General features: G+C 37.0%; 1 protein-coding gene across 1 annotated transcript; it reads left to right on the top strand.

The window, feature by feature from the left end:
* Window positions 1-12,865: 12,865 nt before the first annotated feature.
* On the top strand, window positions 12,866-14,260 carry LOC114758984 (terpene synthase 10-like). The gene is made up of 4 exons (XM_028948079.1): window positions 12,866-13,071; window positions 13,422-13,560; window positions 13,677-13,721; window positions 13,814-14,260. Exons 1-4 carry the CDS (start codon window positions 12,866-12,868, stop codon window positions 14,258-14,260), a joined length of 837 nt encoding a protein of 278 aa, XP_028803912.1.
* The last annotated feature ends 2,968 nt before the right edge of the window (window positions 14,261-17,228 follow it).

Raw genomic sequence — 17,228 nt, 5'->3', positions numbered from 1 at the left:
TTAGGAACGTGTCATTCCAGGAAATTTTGTGGCTAGTAGTGTCCGAACGAGTCACAAATTAGCATCGCCAATGTGTGGTGCTCAAGTCAAGTTCAATGTTTAATTCAATTTCAATGTCAATGATTACCTTGTAATGATTAACGTCCTTTATTTGAATCACCTGCAATAATCATGTGTGTATATGTAAATCCTTAATTAAAATAAGAAAAACTCTAGATAAATAGCCCCTAAAATTTGGAAAACCCAAATTAGTGACTCGAATTTGACAAATGCCAGATCATTATTCCCCATGTATCAAATTGAAATTTAGAAATTTCGTATTTTTACACTCATGATCGATTTGCTTACTATATCCCCCCCCCCCAAAAAAAAAAGCGAGCGCACACGCACTCTTCTTTGTTTGGGCAAGATTCTGATTTTTTTTTTTTTTAAAGCATTCATTGGACTTTTGAATACAACAAAATTCGGGAAAAAAATAGTGAAATTATTATTTTCCAATTCAGACCAGAAAAGAAAGTAAATTGAAATTGAAAATTTGAAATTCAAGAAAAATGATAAAAATATTATTTTATTTTTTTTATATAAAAGAAGTTTTGCCCCCTCGTCAGCACCCGGCTACTGGCTAGCTGCCCAGCAATGCCAGAACTCTAGTGCTAGCCACTAGTGGGGATGTTTTTCCTTTTTTACAAGAGGAATTTTTTTTAAAGGGAGGAAAGTGAGGTTAGTGGGATTTGATCCCCTAACTACGCCGCTTTCCAAACACCGAAAGCCATTGGGGGCCGCCGTCGACATGATATCCGACAAGGGGTTGAACTGTTTTGTTTTCTTCTTTTTTTGAAAAAAAATAAAGTACATTTTTATCATTTCTCTTGAATTTCAAAATGCTAATTTAGATTTACTTCTTTTTCTGTCATTTTAAAATGTTAGATGCTTGAATCTAATTGCATGCATGGGACTACAAAAATTTGTACCTATAGACTTTGTTTGATACAAAGCATTAAAAATGAGCAGTAAGAATTATGATTGGGATTAAAAAAATGTTAAACGACTGTTTAATATAAGAAATTGTTCGTCACCTGAAAGCAAACCCTTATAGGTAGGAGCCATGAGGAGAGATGTAATATTTCTCAATCACACTCACATGGGATTATATAATCTTGTGTAACAAATAATAATCTCATGGAACAAACAATTACTCATAATAGTTTTTCTCAATTCTAATCTCAATCCTTCTCATTCTCAATCAACCATACAGTAAAGTAAATAATAACAATAGAACAGACTTGTGTTGGTTGGTTACAAAGATTTTCTTCTGATGCCACATGACTATACTTTACAATCATCAATATCATCTAGTACCTCACACAATCACTGACTTGTCGATGAGCTGGGTTCGATCCTTTTTTTTTTTTTCCCTTTTTTGGGATAAGGGACAACTCTATTAATTAAAGCATAAGCTATGAATCATTTCTATAATGTCTTCACAATAACACCAAGATGTGAGGTTGACACATGGAGTGATGCGATTTCTGTGTTTGGAATAATCAATCTGCAATTGAGACAAAGGTGGGGAAAAGCTAAATGCATTAAAAAAAATGATGTTTGGGATGGTGATAGAAACAAAAGAGCTTTCTCCGTGTTCTACTCTGATGATAATTATTATTAGCACGTGTACATATTGCATCTAGATTAATATTTGCAAAGATGTCTACGTGGAGCTATCCTTTTCCGTTCAGCTCTCCCCCTCTTCTCTATTTGCAAATATGTTCTGGTCCGACTGCGCGGATAGGCCCTTATGCACTGAATGTTTCAAAAAACATAAAATATTGCAAAAAAAATCCCATGAAACTTGCAAATTAATCTGAAGTCCCAAAGGGACTTATTAATTGCAATTGAGTTAATTGTGAAAGAACCCCATTGCCCTTACTAATACACACTAAATGTCTTGCAATTTTGAAGCCCTATTCCTGTTTTAATCGCTCAATTACTTCTCTCATCACAAGAACATATTCTCATCTGAAGCAACTAGCCAAAATTCTCTTAATCATCACCGGAGTTGTTGAAAGCCGTCCTCATCGCCCTTATTGTTGAAGGTCAATGTAGTTGTAGTGAATCTCCTCACTTTGTTCATCTGTTGAAGAATCTTTGATTTTTGGTAATGTATTCCTTCTCTTTCATTGAGGCAAACTCTTTTATTTTTTCTTTTGAAATTTTCTTTGGTCGACAACGAATTTGCATTAGCATAACGAGGTTCAATGTGGTTTTTATTTGTTGGATGTCTACTAATAAGAGATATGTTCTTAATATTTCAAAAGAGATTATGAATGGCTTGTCTATGTAGTTTAATGCGATTCTGTTGGCTGTATTCCCAAAGAAATGAATAACATCTGAATGCATTTTGCAAGACATCAAATAATATCTGAATCTATTTTACAAGACATTGAACAATATCTCTGTTAGCAATGCACAACATTCACATATGACTAGCTACGTGTTTAATTAGACAACTATATGCATTATGATAGTCTTTAATGAATGTTAGGAATTTTGCAATGATGCTTTATATATGTGTATACACATATAGATGTGTAATTTGTGCGGTAAAGTTGCGATCATAGAGTTTGTAGAATTTGAAGTATTGGAGATAGAGGGAAAATAGGGCCTTTGAGTTATTATTAATCCTTGAATCGATAAGAATATGAATAAGCCTTTATGTGGGCAAATGATAAACTAATAAGCTAAACTTAGAATCTTATCTAATCAAATCTAGTCTTAATATCTTATATTTATTCTTTTAAAATAGGTAAGGTATGATAAAAGATTCTTATAGAACATAATATCCGTATCTAGTCCTAGGATATAATAAATATCATAATATAAAAACTTAATCAATAGAATTAATTAATCTAAATTTCTTAGTTTGCTTACTGTTCTTTCTCATGCGTCTCTAGCATACAATCATATATTTTTTGTCAATATCAGGTGGTTCACATAAATAGAGTTACATCATTATAGAATTTTAGTTTATGAAATTTGTGCTTTGAATAACCCGAAGAAGAAATGTGCTTTTTCTCACATCATTATAGCATACAAGCATATTTCTGGCCTTATATGCTTATTTTACATGTTTATTTTATACTTTTGATTATTATATTTCTTTCTGTTTTTTATTTACGTGATTGTCTGTGACAGTGCTCTGTACACCGATAAGGAGCAATCTGCTGCTACGGAAATGTAACAGACGCAAGAGGAATGGACCCAGAATATGGAAGCCCAGAGGTGAATACAAAGCCCAATCCGATTAGAAGAAGCCATCGGATCAGGAAAAAGCATTGGAAGCTAAGGGACCTGGAGGGCATTGCAGGATAAATACGACAAAGTTAGTTAGAATAGGTGTGGAATGATTTGGATTGTCTCTCTCTCTCTCTCGCGAATCTCATTCTGGCCTCTTCCCCGTTCTTTTGTGATTCTGTTACTGTAATGCTCTCATCCCTTCTGAATAAGCTCTGTAACCGTGATATCCATTAATATAAGCATTGAGAGCTGGTTATATCGATCAATTCGTGTAGTTCTAAATTTAAACGTGACATTTGGTGCTTTCATTGAGAGACTCAAATGGCGGAGAACACACGACTGAAGGAGCTGCAGGTTGATATGAAGAAGACCCATGAGTTTATTGATGATGCACGGGAACATTTTGATGGAATAGACAAACGGTTTGACTCATTGGAGACATTGTTGCGGACGCTGGTACAGAGGGCGGACAATCAAGACAAGCGGACTGAAGCATCGCAAAGTGCAAGCAAAGACGGTTCACCGTCGTCGGATGCGCTAGTGGGCCAACATATCAGTTATGCCTTCCCGGGTAGGACTGTTAAGATGGATTTTCCGAGATTTAATGGAACAGAGGCACTAGACTGGATATATAAAGCAGAGCAATATTTCAAGTACTACGAGATACCCGACGCACAGAGGTCTCTGATCGCCTCCGTGCATTTTGATGGAGAGGTGCTTCCTTGGTACCAGATGGTGGAGAGGTCCGGACGTATACCGAACTGGTACGCTCTGACCAAGGCGGTGGAGGTCCAATATGGACCCACGCGATTCGACTACCCCAGAGCACAACTATTCAAACTGACCCAAAGGGAAGTAGGAGGTAACCTGGACGACTACAATCAAAAGTTTATTGCTCTGGCTAATCGCACGGAAGAGGTGACTGAACCCGCATTACTCGACTGTTATTTGGGAGGACTGGCTCCCAACTTGAAACGTGATGTTTTGGTCCAGCGACCAGGATCAGTACTAAGCGCCATGGCCTTAGCCCGATTGTTTGCAGAGCCTGTTACAAGCGGAGTATCTACACCCCGACTCCCAATCGTTACAGCGAGTCCAAGCAAGTCTATAATACCGTACCATCCTAGTAACGCGGGGGGAACATCCTCAGTGTCATCCGGAGGGGGTAAGGCTAACTTACCACCGCTTTTACCAACACCTAAGGCACCGCCGATCAGGAAAATCACACCAGCTGAAATGCAAGTTCGAAGGGAAAAGGGGTTATGTTATACGTGTGATGCGAAGTTCTCCCCGACTCATCGATGTCCCAATAAACAACTTATGATGCTTTTGGGAGAAGACGAGCTCGAGGACGGCGGAAAGGAAGTGGCAGAAGAGGCCGTTACCTAGGAGCTCACGGAAGGCATGGCAATAGTAGAAGCCAACGCCACGCTACACCATCTATCGTTGCATGCATTGCGTGGGACGCAAGGACCTGCCACCATTTGATTCCATGGGATGATTCAGGGAATGAAGGTACAGATCCTCCTGGACGGTGGCAGCTCGGATAATTTTGTTCACCCTCGGATTGTGAAGCATTTGAATATTCCAGTGGAGCCCACTACTGAGATAAGGGTGCTGGGCGGCACAGGGGGAAAAATATTAAGGAGTTCAACCAAAGTGAGGGATGTGGGAATCAATATCAATGACCATGTCATATCACTAACCATGTACGTGATACCAATTACAGGGGCTGACATAGTGATGGGAGCAAATTGGTTAGAGACTCTAGGGGCCCATGTGTCTGACTACAGTACGTCTACCATCAAATACTTGCATAATGATCAGTTTGTCATTCTCAAAGGCTTTAGGGGACCTGCAGTAGCACAGGCCGAATTCCACCATCTTACTCGAATTCAACAGGTGGACGCCGTGGCAGAGTGTTATATGCTAGAAAATATAACAGATACACCCACACTATCGGAGAAGGATGAAGTGTGGCCAGAGGAACTTGCACGAATACTAGAAGGGCTCCAGAAAGTATTTGACACACCCCACGACTTGCCCCCAGAAAGAGGACACGAGCACCGCATCGACTTACTGCCTAACGCAGGACCTGTGAAGGTGCGACAGTATCGGTACCCTGTGAGTCAGAAGAATGAGATAGAAAAGCTGGTAGAAGAATTGTTGTCCGACGGGTTGATACAGCCTAGCTCCAGCCCATTCTCAGCTCCAGTAATTTTAGTAAGGAAAAAAGATGGTACGTGGCGCTTTTGTGTGGACTACAGAGCTTTAGATGCCGTCACTGTGAAGGACGCATTTTCGATGCCTACGGTCGATGAACTGCTAGACGAGCTTTATGGATCAATATTCTACTCCAAGCTCGACCTTCGCTCTGGTTACCACCAAATTTTGATGCGTGATAGTGACAGAGAGAAGACAGCTTTTCGAACTCATTTGGGTTTATATGAATGGCTTGTTATGCCCTTCGGTTTAACAAACGCACCAGCGACGTTTCAAGCGTTGATGAATGATATTTTTCGGCCATTCTTGCGTCACTTTGTGCTTATATTCTTTGACGATATTCTGATTTACAGCTCATCTTGGGAGTTGCACCTAGAACATCTAAGCATAGTTCTGGTGATTTTGGAGAAACATCATCTATTCGCTAAAATGGCAAAGTATACACTCGGGCGCCGACGTGTGGAGTACTTAGGACACATTGTGTCGGGTGATGGTGTAGAGATGGACCCGGCCAAACTACACGCAGTCCAGCAGTGGCCTACGCCTACCAATGTCACTCAGTTGAAGGGATTTCTGGGACTTAGTGGGTATTATCGACGCTTCATTAAACACTATGCCCAAAAGGCAAGTCCTCTTACGAAGTTGCTGTGCAAGGATAAGTTTGATTGGTCCGAAGAGGCTCAAACTGCTTTTGACGACATGAAAGCGGCCCTAACCCAAGCTCCGGTGCTTGCTTTACCAAATTTCTCTAAGCCATTCGTACTGGAGACAAACGCCTCTAGTGGAGGTATTGGCGCTGTGCTAAGCCAGCAAAATCACCCAATTGCGTTTTTCTCTAAAAAGCTTTCACCGTGTCTACAGGTACAATCTGTTTATGCCCGGGAACTTCATGCAATCACTGAGGCTGTTGCGAAATTTCGGCATTATCTCTTCGGGCATCCATTTGTGATTCGTACGGATCATGAGAGCCTACGCCATTTGATGACTCAAACGATTCAAACCCCCGAACAGGAAGCGTGTCTACCTAAGTTGCTCGGATACAGGTTCTCCATTGAGTACAAACCAGGGAAACATAATCAGGCTACGGATGCACTGTCACGGGTCACTTACATGGCTCTATCGTCGATGACTGGGACTTTTATGGATGGAGTATATGCCACCGTCGAACAATCAGACGAAATACGACTCCTACGGCAACGGTTCCAACAAGGTGAGCTTGTTGAATCACCATTTAATTTAAGACAGGGCGTCCTATATTGGCATGACAGATTAGTTGTTCCCTCCACCAACACCGACTTAATCAACAACATTCTTCACAAATTCCATTCTTCAATAATCGGTGGTCACTCTGGTTTCCTACGAACTTTTCAGCGTGTTGCGCGGTTATTTTATTGGAAACATATGCGACAGGATATACGATTATTCATCAAGCATTGTACGGTTTGCCAACAGGCCAAGGTGTCTCAATTGCACCCTTCCGGCCTCTTACAGCCTCTTCCTATTCCGGAACACATTTGGGAAGATATAGCCATGGATTTTATCACTGGGCTTCCAAAAGTTAAGGGCTCTGCTGCTATCCTCGTAGTCGTAGATAGGCTATCCAAGTATTGTCATTTTGTCGCCTTACCACACCCGTTCTCCAGTGCTCAAGTGGCAGAGATTTTTCTGCAACATGTTGTTAAATTGCATGGCGTTCCGAAATCAATTGTGTCGGACCGGGATAAGATATTCACAAGTGCTTTTTGGCGCCATCTAATGAAGCTTCAAGGTTCTCAGTTGAATTTCTCATCAGCTTACCACCCCCAGTCCGATGGACAATCAGAGGCATTGAATAAATGCTTGGAAATGTATTTACGATGCTTTGTACATGACTTTCCACGGCAATGGTTATCTTACTTACCATGGGCCGAACTCTGGTATAACACGTCGTTACATCACTCCACGGGTCTAACTCCTTTCAAGGTGGTATATGGTCGAGACCCGCCCCCGCTGATTCGCCATTCATCCAGTGCCGACACTCCCTTCGATGTCCATAAGCAACTCGAACAAAGGGATGAGTTACTTATACTTCTAAAACAGAACATCCAGCGAGCTCAGGGTCGTATGAAACGATTTGCAGATCAAAAACGCCGTGAGGATGAGTTTCAACTCGGTGATCTGGTTTTGGTGAAACTTCAGCCATATCGACAACATTCCGTAGAACTTCGCAGGTTTCAGAAACTTGCTCTGGTATATTTTGGCCCTTTCAGAGTGCTCGAACGCATAGGAAAGGTGGCTTACTGTTTAGAACTTCCACCTTCAGCGAAAATCCACCCTGTTTTTCACGTTTCAATTCTTAAGAAATTTCATGGTGATGAGTCATCAAGTTCATACCTACCCCTACCACTTTCAACAGCTCCAGAGGGTCCTATTTCTCAACCGCGGACCATTCTGGACACCCGCATCGTCTCCTCTCACGACACTCCAGTTACTGAAGTATTGGTGGCCTGGGATGGCTCCCTCGAACCCAGTTGGGAAGATTATGAGGTCATGCGGACTCAGTACCCGTCCTTGGGCCTTGCGGACAAGTCCCTATTTAAAGAGGGTGGTGATGTAACGGACGCAAGAGGAATGGACCCAGAATATGGAAGCCTAGAGGTGAAGACAAAGCCCAATCCGGTTAGAAGAAGCCATCGGATCAGGAAAAAGCATTGGAAGCTGAGGGACCTAGAGGGCATTGCAGGATAAATACGACAAAGTTAGTTAGAATAGGTGTGGAATGATTTGGATTGTCTCTCTCTCTCTCTCGCGAATCTCGTTCTGGCCTCTTCCCCGTTCTTTTGTGATTCTGTTACTGTAATGCTCTCATCCCTTCTGAATAAGCTCTGTAACCATGATATCCATTAATATAAGCATTGAGAGCTGGTTATATCGATCAATTCGTGTAGTTCTAAATTTAAATGTGACAGTGATTGTCTGTGACAGTGCTCTGTACACCGATAAGGAGCAATCTGCTGCTACGGAAACCAACTGGAAAAGATTTCACTCGCAACGCATAGCAACCTGCCCATGCATGGTCTATTATTGATTGCAATGATCTTGCATGATCCTGACATGAAAGAACTTTAGAGAAAAGAGTTAAAAGGTTATATTGAAGCATGGGTGATGAATTGAAGGAGTTATACCTTAATGATCCCGACATGAAAGCAAAGGGACAAGATAGATGTAAAGAGTCTAAGAGTATATAACAGGAATGCCTAACTTGTGTATGGCCTTTTTTATAAATAAGAAATAGCTTATATGTAACTTCAATGACAAGCCAAGCCAAGAGAAGGAGAAAAATGTACAAATAGATATATATCATTCCTTGTAACTTATTTGACAATCAATATAATGGCATATTCATTTAGTTCATTTGTATTGACTTAATTTTAGTGGTAAATGAAGGCTGTTATCTCATTTATGTGTATTGGCTCTTTTCTTTTTCCTTTTTTTTTGGGGTAAAGAAGGCTTTGCTATAAATTGACAAGTAAAAGTGTTTGTATTAAGAAGTTAACATGCTGGAATTGACAATTGAGGACACCAACTTTAATTTATATTAGATTTTTAGCAGCAAGAAAATTAACAACTAAGAGTACTTTCATTGATCGGTTAAGGTGCTCACATTGAGAAGTAAGGGTGCCATAATTGACAACTCTTTTTATATCAGAAGGAGATAGTCAAATAAAAGGAGATAAGTAATATATTTACATCCAAGCCAATGACAAGTCACTTCCTCTGCATTAATATATTTTAGTTAAAATATGATATAAAATTGTCATTAAAAGTCAATTATTATTGATGTAACATTATAAAATCACTTATTATTAACCACACATTCACTTGTTAATGGTGACAATACAATTTCTCAATGATGGCACTTTCACTTAACAATTTATCTATTGATATAAGTTAAAAAAATGTGATTTCAAGTTATACATAATATCTTATGATATCATCAATTTCTCTACACTAATATATTTTGGTTATAATGTCATATAAAATTGTTACTGAAGGCCAATTATTAGTGACATAAAATTGTAAAATCACTTGTCATTAGTTACACTTTCACGTGTTAATAGTTGTATTATTACTTGTTAATAGTGGCAGTATAACTTATCAATGATAGCATTGTCATTAATAACATCATAACTTGTTAATAGTGGTAGGGTGACTTGTTAACGATATCACTGTCCCTTGTCAATTTATATGTTTATATGAATATGCTTATGTATGTCATTTAATTAACATAAATTTCAATAATACGTTCTGGTTATAACGTGTTATAATAATATAAAATAATTATATTTTAAGTTAAGTATAATTAAATTGAAATTATGAAATTAATAACACCTTTAGCTGTTAATGTTTCTTATGAGTTCGTATTTTATTATGATTTTTTAATCTTATTTGAGGATTTTATCATATTTATTGGGCTTAATTGCACTTATTATGATTAATTTGAATTAAATGTAATTTGATGAAAATACTACTAAAAAGAGCAAAAATATCATATTTTTATGATTTATTTTAACTGAATGATTTTTAGAATATTTGATATTATATTATCTTGGATTTCATTGCAGGAAAATTAAATGTTTTTTTTTTGTTGTGAAGAAGGAATCATATGCGGAAGAAAGATGAACTGAAAGCGCAAGTTAGAATGATGATTTCGCAACTCACAAATCATTTGGACAAGCTTGAATTCATAGATGTGCCGCAAAAGCTGGGAGTGTCTCACCATTTCGTCCATGAAATAAGAAACATGCTGCAAGAAGTGTCCGCCAAGAGTTCTAAAGGCAGATTTAAAACCAAGTCTGATGACTTACACACCATTGCTCTTCAATTTAGAATCTTAAGGCAACGCGGATTTGATGTGTCATCAGGCATGTACTATAAACTAGATCCTAATTCTTTTGTTTAATAATGCTTCTAATAGGATTTCTCCTAGTGGGAAGATGCTTATTCATAGCAAAAAAAAAAAAAAAAACAAAGAAAGATAGATGCTTAAGGTGGATATGATGTGTCATCAGGTACTACTAAGTTGGAACCTAACTCTTTTATTTGCAACACCCTGACAAGGAACAAAAAACCAAACCGATAATTAAATCGGTCAAGATACTGGGTTAAGAGTTAATGGGTCAGATCGGGGTTAACCGGTAATCAAATCGGTAATAATTAAAATGTTATGTTTTAAATTATATATTAGCTATTTTAAATAGAAATTAAAATAAAGATATGAAGAAAAATGTATAAAATAAAAGTATACTCCTCCGGTCTTTAATATAGGACCCAATTCTTGAGTTGGTTTTGGTCCTAAATATAGGACCCATTCAATATATTTATCAATTTTCTCTAAATTACCCTTATGGATACTCCCTCAGCCATAATCAAGTAGAAGAATGAGATAGGGTATTAAGAAAGATGATTATGGTGTTTTAGAAAAAAATGTATTACTTTTTTTATAATTAACTAACTTACCTAACTTCCTTAATTTAATCAAATTAATTAAATGGGTCTTATATTAAGGACCGGAAGAGTATTTAAGAAATTATATATGTAGTAAATAATATGATACAAGTACTTATTAGCCAAATCCATCTATTCTTGTAGGGTGATTTTGCGTGGGACACTTGAACTGCATGGGAAATCTAATTTTTTATTCACCTCTTTCAGTTTCAAGTGTTCACATCTTTCAAGATCTGCTTCTCCGTTTGAACCACTTCACATTTTTTTTTTTTTGGGTGAAAACCACTTCACATTTTTGTATCATTTTCTTTCATTATTCAATCTTTTTATATCTTGTATGGGATGGATCAGGCATTCACGTGCTGTGGTAGCTTTCTCTCTTGTTCTCATTCTTCTCTCTATTTCAGTATTTTTTTCTTCTTCGTTCAGATGTTCCCCTCTTCTTTCTTTCGTTTTCATACCTCCATCCTCCCTTGCCTTCGTTCATATGTATTTGCAAAGCCAGGATGAAATAAATTTTATTTTTATTTATAGAGCAAACATGCAAAAACGTAGTAACTGAAGAAAACGGTCATCTTTCTTTTATTTCTGTTTTTCTTCTTCTTCAATCAATATTTTTTGTTTGTGTGCATGAAATAGTCTCAGGTTCTTCTTCTTCTTTTTCTTTCAAACAACCCGGCTAAACCATCTAAACCAACGGTTTGGCCGGTTGTGACCGGTTTGCACAGGTTCTTTCCGGTTCGATTTTCCTCCGGTTTTATTGTTAAGCCAGACTGGATTACTGACTGATTCATTGGTTTCTGGTTTGAATCAGCCAATCCGGTTTTTTAATTCATTGCACCATGTTGTAAGAAGAAAGACAGATGCCTAAAGTAAATGAGCCCCACTTGACATGAGACATTTGCCCATCTGCATAGTACACATATATCTATATCTCTTCTCGCAATATCACTATTGCAAGCAAAACTTTCTGTGTTGGTTAGGAAAGACTTTTAGTGCATAAGAGTGTGGTAATTTGTTCTAAATTTAGTTCGGTAAAACAGATAATGTAAAAATTAAACGACCTTATATTAGAATAGCCTTATAACTTAATGGCATAAAAGCTCCCATGTAAGTAGGAGGTTGCAGAGATCTTTAGTGTCTACAATATTGTAGCTGCATTGGAGAGGGAAAAAACCATACCAAATCAAACTGTACTGAGTTTTAATATTGACTAATAAATCTATAACATGCACGTATTGCTTTTTTCACAGAGATATTCAAAAGTTTTGAAGATGAGAAGGCGAATTTTGATTTGGATGATATAAAGGGGATTCTATCACTGTATGAAGCATCGTTTCATTCAATGGAAAGTGAAACTATACTTGAGGAAGCAAGAGATTTTTGCAGTAATTATCTGAAACAATTTGTGAAGAAGGAGAAGAAAGATAGTGAGATATCAGTAATGATAAGTCATGTGTTGGAGCTTCCCCTACGATGGAGGATACCCAGACTTGAAGCTCCCTGGTTCATTGACTTGTACCAAAGAAGAAATAATGTGAGCCCTGCCTTGCTTAAGCTTGCTCGTTTGGATTTGAATGTAGTCCAAGTCACCCACCAAGAAGACTTAAAATATATATCAAGGTAAAGAAAACAGAGAGGTGTTATTGATGTGAGACTGATGTTTACCACAACTATGGGAATTAAAAACTTTGTTTTTGCACCAAAAAAAAGTAAAACTACACAATCACATGCTTGCATGACTCCAAAAGGTGTATTTTATCATCATTAAAAGCTTTTGTTTTTCAATAAGAACAGAAGTAAATACTTATGGTGGTGCTTGACTTTATTATAAATTAAACAATGAAGATGGGGGAAAGAAATGAGAGATGGAGAAAAGCTGAGCTTTGTAAGGGACATACCAGCAAAAAACTTCTTTTGGGGTGTGGGAATGGCTTCCCAACCAGAGCTTTCATATTTCAGAAGAGAGATGACCAAGATCACTTCCTTCATAACGATCATAGATGATATTTATGATGTTTATGGCACATTGCAAGAACTTGAACTCTTCACTCATGTGGTCCACAAGTCAGCATATTATTCTAATTAACTACTACTCCTTTAATCCTTAGTATAGGACCTAATTGATAAGTTGACGTTGATCCTAAATGTAAGACCTATTTCAAATGTTTATCAATTTTTTCTCAAATTAATCCCATTGATATTCTCTCAACAATAATTAAATAGAAGAGGGAGGGAAATTAAGAAAGATGCTTAGGGTATTTTAAAACAAATATCACATTTACTAATTTAATTAACATCTTTAATCTATTCAAATTAGTTATTTAAGTCTTATATTAAGGATAGGAAGAGTGTGTGTGTATATACAGAGCTTCTCTTCGCATCTTCAATCATGTAATATATTGTGTTGATTGTAGCTGGGACATACATGCAATGCACACGTTTCCAAGTTACATGAAAATATGTTTTCTTGCACTCTATAATTCTGTCAATGACGCCGCTTTTGCCATCCTCAAACATACAGGCATCAACATCATCCCTTACCTCAAGAAAGTGGTATGCACATATATATATATATATATATATATATATATATATATGATTCAAGATTCAAATCTTAAAATTTTCAGAATATAATGTAATGATCATGTGTGTTTTTTTAATTTTTCCAGTGGGGTGATATCTGTGAATCAAATCTGACAGATTCGTGGATTTCAGTGGGCACGTGCCAAGCATGCAAGAATATATAGATAATGCATGGATTTCAGTGGGAGGGGCTGTGGCTCTGGTTCAAGTTTACTTTCTGCAGATTCAATATGATTCAATCAGGCCACAGGATTTTGAGTATTTACAAGAATACCCCTGTATTATTCGCCTTTCTTCCACCATTGTACGATTTGCTATTGACCTTGCAGCATACAACATTACTAATAGTGATGTTTCATCAAAATCATCAAGTGGTGAGTTTGATGCTGACATTACCAAGTCACTAAAATGCTACATGAATGAAACTGGAACTTCTGAACAAGAGGCGTATGAATATGTCCTCACCTTGATATGCCAAACTTGGAAGAAGATGAATGAAGCAGTGCATAATTCTGAATTCTCTCCGGGTTCCACAGAAATTGCTCTCAACCTTGCAAGAATGGCTCGAGATATGTACCAGCATGGAGATGGTCATCCTGACGATTCTCATACTAGCCTTCCTATTCTTTCCTTGCTTGACCACCCAATTCCTATTACATCTACATGCTAGTGTTTTTTTTTTTTTTTGCGTCTATATTTAGTTTGGGATCACGTTTGGAGCCCAAACATGCATCTCAACCAGCAAAAGCTCTTTTTTTGTTAAAAGTGATGTTTGGCACACCATTTTTGCAATCTGGCTTTTGGATTCAAATGGACTTTTGGAATAAAACTGATAGATCTTGCTTTTCACAGTGGGAAGAATACTAGTGCGCTGAAATGGGATATGTATTCTTGTTTAATTAGTAGTTGTGATTTTAGAGTAGCAACTTTATTTAAATCTGTTGATATGAAACTTTTGTTCATTTCTTAGGTGTTTATATGAACTGATTTAGAGGGTATATTTATCCATGTAATATATTTAATTAAGTATTTTAGTATTTTTTTAATTCTTCTTAATTTAATATGTTAATAATTTTCTTTTCAATATTTCTTTTACAATTGTCATATTATATACATACAATGTTAAATATGTATTGCTTAGTAAAATTTATATTCTTTTTAATTATTTTACATTTAAACTTATTTTTTCATTAATCATCAAAACAATTTCAGTTTGTCAAGCTGATTTTTTTACAAAAGCTAATTCAAACATAAATCACATTACACTATCTGACTTTTATCCTAACTTCAATTTGCAAAAGTGAGATTGGAAAAACACTACTTCTGTTACACATAATCCAAACACATCTTTTTTTTTTTTAATAAATGGGATCCAAAGGGTTAATATAGACAAAAGGGCATAATATATAGAAATGTAGAAAGATTATTCTCTCTTTGTCCTTCTCCCCGTGAGCTCTTCTTTTTTCTATGATTATGTGACTTTTTATATGTTGTTTTTTGAGGGAGAATTACTATAAGCTCGTAAGAAAGGAATTTAATTACTAAAAAGTTTAAATGATAAGTGAGCAGTATAAACCAGTTATCATTTCCTATACTAGAAATTGTTATTATATGCTTCTTAGTTGTCAACAGATTTTAGAGTAATTAAATCCCTTTCTTGGGACCTGATTCCAATTGCTCCTTTTTTTATTCCAACGGCAACCATGCATTTGTTTTATTGAGATCTCGGACTGATAATGAGAAGCGATAACCCCTTCACGGGAAACCTCCAAAAACTTGATTCTCTTGATTCGGATGCAGGATGCTACGACCACAACAAACATAAAAATATGTTTTCTTAGGTTATTGAACCTACGGTCTTTGGCTTCATCTTACTTCCCATTTATTCCACCCACTATGGTATCAACTCATAAATTGTCAAGCAGCCTAATCACACCAAACACCTCTCTTAAGCCTTTCCTAAGCATTGTGATGGTTGCATGAATAAATTGAAAGATCACACTCAAGTACGAAGTTCTAGATGTTTGGGGACCCAGGTTATGTCGCTAATTAAGGGATTCCCAAGGACCCAGGTGGTGAAGTGTCTGTTTAGGAGTGTTCATATCTGAGAAAGACAACTTTTGCTGTGTTGGTTCTTTGGACAGTTCAATTATTCCTTGTACAAACTTTGTCATTTTTCTCGTTCTGTTGTGTTGCTTTCATTTGTTCTGTGACTGCCCCCAGGTATCTGATATCGTAAATCAGATATGAAAATGTCGACATTGTAGAAATGGGTCCAAAGAAGAGCCATCACCATGAAATTTGGTGCATACCAATACCACAAATTGCTTTAATTATATAAGGCCAAAGGTTGCCCTTTATGTTTCTGCTGTCCTTCAGCACCTTCCCACAACTTTCCTTTCATATTAAGTTCCCTATTACGGCTTTCTCATGCAAATTCACAGCAGGATAGTGTGTCTGTGTGTGCGTGTAGTATGAATCTCCTCATCTTATGGTCTAAAAAACAGTTATTTTGAGTAAAATTTGACAGTATGGTGAGGATCAGTTAATTAGAACAATTGAAGTCTATGGGAAGTGATAATAAAAACAAAGCTAACTTGTCAGAAAAACTGGTTATGTTTCTTTTTTTCTATTATAATCTTATTTAAAAGGAATTTATTAGACTTTTGAATATTAATGTCAAACCATTGGTTTTTTTTTTTTGGGCCCCAGATTTGAACATTTTGAAATTAATTTTTCAATATATCATTCAAACACATTTATGACAAATTGATTTTTTTATAGAAACTTATCTAAACATAAGTTGCATTTTATTAATTGGCTTTTATTCAACTACAGTTTGCAAACATTAATCCAAACAAGCATGAGGTTTGTCTTGGCGTTTAGCTATTTTAGCTGCCTGCAATACGTATATGTAACCACTAAAAAATATCAACACCCTCGATTGCAAGTGAACCTTTGTTGTTCACACATTCAGAAATCTGGATTTGAGAGGCTGATGATGTTTTCTCTCGCCTTTGGGGCGAGCTCTTCCCTTTCCCTCTCCAGAAATTTCTTCAGGCAGTGAGAACTCACTTTCTCTCGTTTTTGCACGAGTGGCAGTCACGGCGTCTCTCTCCCCAGCGCCTTCCGCTGGCGGAGGGGACGTCCGTCTTTTGTTTTGTTCTGTTCTTCTCTTTCTGTGGTGATGGGTCTTTTGTAGCGATCTTCTCTTTCTATCTGGCAATAAACAAGTCTGTGATGTCTGGCACTGCTTGCTTTGATGGTGATTTTGCAAATCCTGACTTAAAGCCTGTTTGGAATCACTTTGAAAAGTGTTTATAAGCACGTTTTGTGTAAGTTAAGATAAAATTCTTTTCATATATTTATCTTGTATTTTATAAATGATAATTGAAAAGTTACTTATAAATTGTTCTAAACAGACACTTAGTGGCTTGGATGTACGCTTTTGGTAAAAAGGGCTCATTGACCGCCTTTGCTTCCTTGGCATTGTTGTTAGGGTTAGCGTTTTTGTTATTGGGCTGTTAGTTTGTTGCACTTTTTTCATTGGACCCCTTTTGGGCTGTGTATTTTTATTAATGAAAATCTCTATTATCAGGTTGGAGAAAAAAAAAGTATTCAGGTATCTGCTGAGATCA

This window comes from Neltuma alba, unplaced genomic scaffold (assembly GCF_004799145.2).
Source record: "Neltuma alba isolate B1F8T4 unplaced genomic scaffold, ASM479914v2 tig00010779_pilon, whole genome shotgun sequence".
Lineage (NCBI taxonomy): Eukaryota > Viridiplantae > Streptophyta > Magnoliopsida > Fabales > Fabaceae > Neltuma > Neltuma alba.
The sequence above is the reverse complement of the archived record's forward strand: the minus strand, read 5'-3'. Positions and strand labels throughout refer to the sequence as shown.

Excerpts from the sequence above, each read along its gene's own strand:
- LOC114758984 (XM_028948079.1), top strand. The coding sequence starts at position 12,866 with ATGAGAGATGGAGAAAAGCTGAGCTTTGTAAGGGACATACCAGCAAAA. Across the intron at positions 13,072-13,421 it reads TTCACTCATGTGGTCCACAA|CTGGGACATACATGCAATGC; the intron begins GTCAGCATATTA and ends TGTTGATTGTAG. Across the intron at positions 13,561-13,676 it reads TCCCTTACCTCAAGAAAGTG|TGGGGTGATATCTGTGAATC; the intron begins GTATGCACATAT and ends TAATTTTTCCAG.